Source organism: Antedon mediterranea, chromosome 11 (genome assembly GCF_964355755.1).
Source record: "Antedon mediterranea chromosome 11, ecAntMedi1.1, whole genome shotgun sequence".
Classification (NCBI taxonomy): Eukaryota; Metazoa; Echinodermata; class Crinoidea; order Comatulida; family Antedonidae; genus Antedon; species Antedon mediterranea.
This window is the reverse complement of record NC_092680.1, coordinates 18,555,638-18,564,310: the sequence shown is the minus strand read 5'-3', so window position 1 is coordinate 18,564,310 and position 8,673 is coordinate 18,555,638. Positions and strand designations below refer to the sequence as shown.

The 8,673-nt window shown below is 33.3% G+C and overlaps 1 protein-coding gene across 1 annotated transcript; it reads left to right on the top strand.

Moving 5' to 3' along the window:
* The first annotated feature begins 17 nt into the window (after positions 1–17).
* On the top strand, positions 18–8,658 carry LOC140061950 (trafficking protein particle complex subunit 12-like). Its single transcript, XM_072107973.1, has 12 exons — positions 18–93; positions 708–1,931; positions 2,673–2,789; positions 3,128–3,241; positions 3,676–3,814; positions 4,368–4,480; positions 5,013–5,085; positions 5,396–5,469; positions 6,099–6,197; positions 6,771–6,865; positions 7,184–7,271; positions 7,689–8,658. Exons 2-12 carry the CDS (start codon positions 726–728, stop codon positions 7,929–7,931), a joined length of 2,361 nt encoding a protein of 786 aa, XP_071964074.1. The 5' UTR covers positions 18–93; positions 708–725; the 3' UTR covers positions 7,932–8,658.
* The last annotated feature ends 15 nt before the right edge of the window (positions 8,659–8,673 follow it).

Below are 8,673 nucleotides of genomic sequence, written 5' to 3'. Positions count from 1 at the left end.
TTTACTCTAGAGGGCAGCATAGCCAACAAACCAGTTATTATTATTATTATTATTATTAAGTTAAAAAAGGATGTATTCTAACCACTAAATATTGTAATTTAACTCTTATAGGTTACGCCTTATTAATTATGCAGTTTTTTTAGGTTAACCAGTTAGGCTAGTGGTAGTAGGCTAGTAGTAGAGGCTAGTAGGCCTCCTAAAAAGGCTTTTCGTCAAGCTAGGCTAGGCGGCCTAGCCTCCTTCTTAGGCCCAGCAGCAGGGCGGCCTCTAGCTAGACTAGGCTAGGCCTAGGCCTGCTCTAAACTAAGCTACTGCAGGCCTGTAACTAGGCATATAATGTCGTAGCTATAGAGTGTAACTAGGTCTAAGCATGATCTAGAGCCTTGTTTTGCTTGAGGCTGCAGCAGGTATTGTAACTGCAATTTATTTTAATTAAGGTATTTAAAAAATTTATTTTGTGAGTCAATGACAATACTAGCGGCGCATACTAGCTGCATGGCACAGCAATTCCAGTTTTTGTTTTTCAATTGCTAATACTAATAGGTTATACAGTATATGACATCATTTCATCATAAGCCAGTCAGATGGTTGAGCAGTCAGTGCTCCCATAGATTTGGTCCTGGATTCGAAACCATCGAAAACCGCCAATCTAAAAAACATTATTATATTACACTATAACACATGCTGTACTCTTCATTTATATGTAGAATTGAATAAAAGAAGGCATGGAATCTGAAATAAGAGAAAGTGCAGATCTCACCAATGAGCTCCTTGATGAGAAAGAAAGTTCTCCCAGCAATGATGACAGTGAAAATGTACCATTAGACGAACCATTACAAAAGTCTCTACTTGATGGCAAAACTGAAGAATTTGATGGCGGCATCACAAGTAAACATAAAATAGATGTTAAGGTACACAATGTGGATGATCAATTGACAGAAGCTCAAGATTTACTTCTTGATGCAAATTCTCCAATGACAGAGAGCATTTCACTATCTGATGAGAGTAGTCCACTGTCAGAACCAGAATCGACAAAGCTGTATAAACCGGCTCCGATTGTAATCCAAGATTGTGCTGAGGAGGGATTCCAGTCGCAGCCGATTGGCAGCCCAGAGAGTCAGATGACATGGATGCAGACAATGGAAGGTACCGGAAGGATGTTTACTGGTGAGGGTGACACAGAAGGTGTGATTCCACGCCAACCAAGTGTTAGTAACTTTTTTAAAGAAGATGTTAAAGGTACTGATGCAGAAGGAAAAACTTTTTTTGATTCTTTTATGTCTTATGACTATTCCACGCCACCAAGTTCTTTGGAATCTCCACTTTCGCCTGTGAAGTCATCAAAGCCTGATGAGACGGGAGATGCAGCATCTATTCCACTAGAGGAGGATAAATCTGCTGTTTTATTTGAAAATATTGAAAATGATAGCAAAGATGATGGTTTTCAGATTGACTTATCAAGTCCTCAAAAGGGAAGTCTTGCCACAACTCCTGATGCTACAACTATTTCTGAGTTAAGTCCTGATGAGCAGAGTCCTGATGACCCGATTCCCGATGACTCAAGTTCAGATAAACCAATCTCTGACACCTCAAAATCAAATACTTTTCAAAAAGGAGATAAAGATTTAAAAGAACCAGAATCTCTTTCAAAACCAGAAACTCTTTCAAAACCAGTAGTAGAACAACACCGGCCAAATATATTCCAACAAAGTCCAACAACAATTCCATTTCTGCAAAGTGCTTCTGGTGATCAAGATGACATCTTCACTGCCGCCATCAGTGGAGGTGATAGTGATCGTCGTCACAATGCTTGGATACCGAGCGAAAAAACCAGACAAGTTCTCATTGCACGAATGACATCTCCACAAGGGTCAGAGTTCATTGACAAAAACCATATGACGATGCCTGGTGTTAGTCTAGAACATTTTTTGGTAAGTGGAATAATGACCTTTCACACTATTCATAATAAGTTTAATGTACAGTAATTATGTATTTACAGGCCATTTAACATTGGAGAACATTGTGACTACAACTAAACCACCGCATTTCATTTATTTAGCCATGTTAATGTTAAAATTACAAGAAACTGGATTAACATGCTTACCCTCCACCGTCCCACAAAAGCGTAAAAAACAATGTTTAATGGATCTCCGAGCAATGATGAGAGGCAGGAAGTAAAAAAACAGCATAAATATCTTAAATTGATAAAAAAAAAATATACTATACAAGTTTGGTTTAAAGACAAATTTGTCCATCTTTTCAGACCACAATTTGGTCGAATCTGGTAAGAGGTGATCACCTTAAGATCTGTCTACACTATCAAATTAGTTTGACAAAAAAAGTGTGATATGACCAAATATGCTAGTGATATAACATCATTATGTCCATATATGGGCACAGTTTGATAGTGTAGACAGAGCTGTAGATTCAGTTCCCACAGATAGGCGCAGTGCATTTAAACCTTTTTTTGGGTGTACAGATGTCACAAGCAGGGATGTTTGGAAAAATGACATAATGCATAGATTCTAGTAGTGTATTTTCAGACAAAATTCGCGGTCGAAATAAAAACAAATAAATAAAAAAAAAAGATAATACAGACTTGGGGCAAGTCTAAGATTCTAGGTCATCACAAATCGAAAGCTCACTAACGTAACTTTTACGAATTTTTATAGGGTGACCCGGTTCTCGAACTGGTTGTTCGATACATGGGTGAAATAGAAGGTACTAAACGATCCTCACTCACTGCAAACCAAGTCTCCAAAGATGAATTGGGCTTAAAACAATTGTTGGTATGTCTTAGTATATTATACTTGCTAACCATTGCTGAACATTTGACAATGTTAAATTCCTTTAATGCTTTACAATACGATGCAAAGCAAGAACGTAAGTGCAATGCAAGTGATTTGACAAATCACAAGTAATGGGTTATTCAAGCTTTGCTTTTGATTGGTCAACTCAAAAACAGATTGTATGAAAGCACTTAGAGAAGTTTTACTATAATAGTACAATAAGATTGTAAATTCATTTTATTAAAGAGGGCCCTAAATATAAATGAACCCACTGGGCTAAATTGGAAGGGTTACCTCTTTAAAAATAAAGAAATTTTAATATTTGCTTATACTTTCAGGACAAAGGTTGTTTGAGAGCAGCTGTTGACCTTACTGCACAAATTCTAGCCATCCATGGTCAAGGTGCTGGTCAAGTAGGACTACCAAGTAAACAATCACCCCAGTCTTTGCAAGTAAGTCATTATTTGATAACATACCCACAATTCTCCCATGGCATAATTACTTTACAAAGGACTATGTTAAAAGTCTACCCAACGATAGGTCCAAAATATGTTGGTTTAGAAAATTAATTTATATCTAAAAGGTGTCACATACCCATTAATTTATTGAGCTCTGTCTACACTATCAAAATAGTTTGACAAAGAAAATGTGATGTGTAAATATGGTAGTGATTTAATCATGTCCATATATGGGCACATCACATCTTTGATAGTGTAAACAAAGTTTTAGGGAGTTTTCAGTTTGAGTAAACGTGGACTCGGTTTCATTTAACATCTATATGGCTGGAAATCCAAGCACTGTTAGTCATTCTCAGATTAATAAACTATGTAAATGGATATTGTTTGATAGGCCTAAATATTGAGATATTTTTGCATGTAACCCATAGGTATGGTTGACCAGAATTGCATTACTAATGAAGCTTCGTCTATATAACGTTGCTGAAACAGAAACAAATGCATTTGGAGATTTTGAAAGGCCTGATTTGTACTTTGAATATTATCCAGATCTGTATCCTGGAAGAAAAGGTAAAGATGGCTCATTGTTGCCATAAAGCTCTGTCTACACTATCAATAAGTTTGACAAAAAAGTGTGATGTGCCCAAATATGGTAGTGGTATGCCCAAATATAGTAGTGATATGCCCAAATACGGTAGTGATATGCCCAAATACGGTAGTGATAATTGATATGACATCATCATGTCCATATATGGGCACATCACATGTTTGTTGTCACATATAGTTTGATAGTGTAGACAAAGCCTTAAGAAAGGACTGTGAATGCTTTTAGTAACTTCTTCTTGGTCAAATTTCCCAATTAAATTTGTTCAGGATTTACCATGCTACTTTAACCAACCTTAAAAATTCAATGCGAACAGCATTGTACATTTATTAAACTTGACTTTTAAAGTTTATTTCATTACAAGGTTTAATTTGATCATTATTTACTGTAAATTTAACTAAGACAACATAAAGTCCAAAGACAAATTAAGATCAAAGTATTCTAACCTCATACAAATACAACATTATAAGAAGTATTGACAATATGTTCTTTGATAATTATCATACTATGTTTTCCCAGGTTCTATGGTGCCCTTCTCACTACGTGTTTTAAAAGCAGAATTACTGCAGTATGCAGGAAAACATCAGCAGTCTCTTGATACACTCTACAAGATTAAAGGAGTTTGTGGAAAGGTAGGCCCTAACTTCTATCAAGTATAGATTGAGGTTTGGAAGGAGGTGGGTTTATGGTGTGATGAAGGTGCTGAACAGTTCTGAAAAACATTTTATAATGGCTCCTTTTCTAAAAAAAGTGGCTTGCCTCACAAAGCTAACTATGGTTATTACAAGAAACTATGCAAGTCCCGCTATATAGACATTACAGTAGAGTAATATATGGACGTGATGATGTCATATATGGACGTGATGATGTCATATCATTACCATACTGTAGGAGGTCCTGTTTATATTTTAGTGTACTACCAGATTATAAACGCAAGAAACTCTGTGAACCTCAGTATTATTATAGACATAAGATTAGGGACGTACAATAGGTCTTAACCGATCCCCAATTTAGGTAAATGGTTTTTTCCCAACAAAAAAAGCCATTTTTATATTTCTGTTTCCTAGATTCACACCTGTTTATTATGACTACAGGACTTTTGGCCTACTTTACTTTTGGCATTTTCAGAAATTTTGTAAGAATACATTTTTTTTGTCTTTTTAGATATTATCAAACTTAAATGAAGGGCTTGCTGAAGATGGTAGTCCTGTTCAACTAAAAGAAGAAAGTAAAAAAGGTATAAAATTACATTTTGCAATTTATATCTCATCTATTAGATTCAATTTAAAAGCTCTTCACGGTTGTCAAATTGTATTTTTTACACTTTTAGGCACGACATTTGTAAAGCTAGGGCATATTGTCCTTATTCTTAAACAATCATGCAAAGTGTCTATGATGGCCGATCCCAATACCTTTCCAGCAGAACCCATTGGCTGTAGTGTTTAAACATATACAGTTTTTAAACTCATTCATTTCACTGTAAATTGTCACATTAATCCTGGGCTGTTGGCAACAACAATTTTGATATAAATTTTGTATTTTTATAGCTTCGATTGAACTGTGGAATTCAAGAGATAAAAGAATTTTATATTCAATTGGAAATTGTCTGTTGGCTATGAAGGTAAGTAACTGCACTGTGTTAGTCATTGGTCACTTTGAATGGGGTGTTTAAGTTCTGTTATGTGTTGAGTTTAGATCATCACACATATTTATAATAAATGAAATGTTTGATAAAAAAGTTTGATAAATTTAATTTATATATTTACTTTGTATTAGAATTGTGTTATTTATTTAAAAACATATTTATTTATTTAAAAACATATTTATTTATTTAAAAACATATTTATTTATTTAAAAACATATTTATTTATTTAAAAACATATTTATTTATTTAAAAACATATTTATTTATTTAAAAACATATTTATTTATTTAAAAACATATTTATTTATTTAAAAACATATTTATTTATTTAAAAACATATTTATTTATTTAAAAACATATTTATTTATTTAAAAACATATTTATTTATTTAAAAACATATTTATTTATTTAAAAACATATTTATTTATTTAAAGACATATTTATTTATTTAAAAACATATTTATTTATTTAAAAACATATTTATTTATTTAAAAACATATTTATTTATTTAAAAACATATTTATTTATTTAAAAACATATTTATTTATTTAAAAACATATTTATTTATTTATTTAAAAACATATAAAAACATTCATTTATTTTACAGGATTTTAATAAGGCAGCCACCATATTTGAATTGTTACTTGAAAAAGATGAAAGCAATGATGAAGAACTCCTATCCGGTATTGGACGAATACATTTACAGGTAAACTTGAACTAAACTAAGTCTTGTTACAGTATGAAGTGAGGTTGTAACCATGACGGAAGAACAATTGCATGATCATGGTTGTCAAATGGCAGCCACACTTTTATTCTCATGTTGGTACAATACATCACTATAGTTAATATAAGAAAGAACATTTCTTGGTAAGCAAGCATGAGAACAACCAAACTACAATAAATTATGATTTACTAGAGTTCAAATGGAGCCTTTGTCACAAGCATTAAAGCGTGGTTCCAACTAGAACGCAGTGCAAGGTATCGACACAAAGTGTTGTATTGCGTAATCACATATGGGAACCGACGATGCAACAGTTATGCAAATATCGCTACAGGAAATCAGTTTGATTTCACGCAACACAGGAAAACAAAGTACAGCGCATAGCCAAATACGTGGTGTGAACCAGATCAAAGTTGATGCGCAACAAGCAGGTTTTAGTTCACACAGATGGGGAAAACACAATTATTGGAAGGGCATTTTATTACAGGTTGCGTTGCATTCTAGCGGGAACCACACTTTACTCAACAGGTTCAATAAACATATTGTAATTTATTTTAGCTTGGTGATTTAAAGTCTGCGCAAAAAGCATTTCATGAGTTAGAAACCCGTACAACAAAGAGAGATAAACCAATGGTAAAGGTATCAATGAACAGGTGAGAATGAAGTCCAGTGTGAATGCTTTATGCGACTACCTCTTGGTCAACTTACCCAATTCACACTATAATAAATTAGTGTAAATAAAGTGTAATTTACTAAGGAAGAATGACTGAGCTTGATTTATACAGGGAGGTATAAAATAACTATAATAATAATATTTTATATCTCCCTCATTTATACATACAGTAGCACACAAGACCCTCAACTCTACGTAAAACATAAAATTAACAAATATATATTACTAATAACTGGAATCCTTACTAACAAAATTCAAGCAAATGAGACAATCACAGATTATTTTTTTCTTATTTCAGAGCTCTGATGCGACTCTCTCAGCACATGTACCCAGAGGCATATAAACTGTTTTTAGAGGTTGTTGAGAAAGAACCGACAAACCATATAGTAAGTTCATTCATTATTTAAAGAACAGAAATAGCTTAGAAAGGGAAAAATTGTATTTTGACAGCAATAATAAAGTGACTAATTATATTGTATATGTATATCTATTTAGTATTAATCCTACCCCATAATTTTGACTACATTTTTTAGCCAGGCCCCTAGACTGTACTGTGAAATACAGTAATATGCATAATACAGTAATAACATGAATATTATTGACATGAATAAATTTACACGGAAGAAATTCTATTGAATATATAACAACAATTGCTATGAAAGTTTTCATACTATATATTAAAGCAGAATAATAAGGTGATTTGTTACTTTTAAGTAAGTAAGTATACATTTCATTTTAAGTAATTTTAAAATGTCTTGTAACGCATAATTTAAAGTGTAATTTCATGGTATGCTTTTTAACAGGCCGTCAACAACCTATCGGTGTGTCAGCTCTACATGGGAAAGTTAAGAGAGGCATTGGCATCGCTTGAAAGCCTTGTGCATAAGGACCCAGAGAAGTATCTAGACGAAGGCCTTCTATTCAACCTGTGTACCCTATATGAACTGGAGTCATCCAGGAGCATGCATAAAAAACAGACTCTACTAGGCCTTGTGAATAGGTACCGTGGTGATGGATTTAATGTTGCTTGTCTGAAGATGGCATGAGCCTTTGGGCTTCACATGCTTATTATGCGAGGTGTTTATGTTGAAGCTGAGATCGAGGCTGTATAAAATGGGTACCCGGTTAGATCAAGACACAACTTTGCACTGATTACTAGCTGCATTATTATCAGAGTATGTTTCCATATATGTTTGATCCAAAAAATGACCGGGGTAATAATGTTCAGCTCATTGAGAGCTTGCTTATATAAGATTGAACTATTATTATTGGTCTTTGCCGCCTTTCTAAAATGGCAGATGGCATTTTTGAGTATTTATTCCAATAATGCCTGCTGTAGAAGCTGAGACTGGCTGCAGTAGCTTTAATAATGACCTACAGATAGACTATTCACTAGTTTTAGCTAAATGCTTACAATTGATGTTGGGCTTGTCTATATGCTAAAATGTTGTATTATGATAGAACAAGCACAAAACCCGTAAAATTTTTGTATCAATACATTATTATATTCAATCATTCCGTTCACAACACGTAACCTTGAAAAATAAATTAAGGTATTAACAATCAAATTTATCAATTACTATTCTGAAATTAAATCCATATCCAATCATTACAGTATTTAACATTTTGACTTGATAACATTGTCTGTTGATTGTAAGGTAGAAATTCAGGGATTTATGCATTTATCAAATACATATGTGAGTGAATGTGGAACATATTTAAGGAAGATGCAACATTTTATGCCACTCGATAAGTATCTTTTATTCATAGAGGTAAAAAATACCGTCA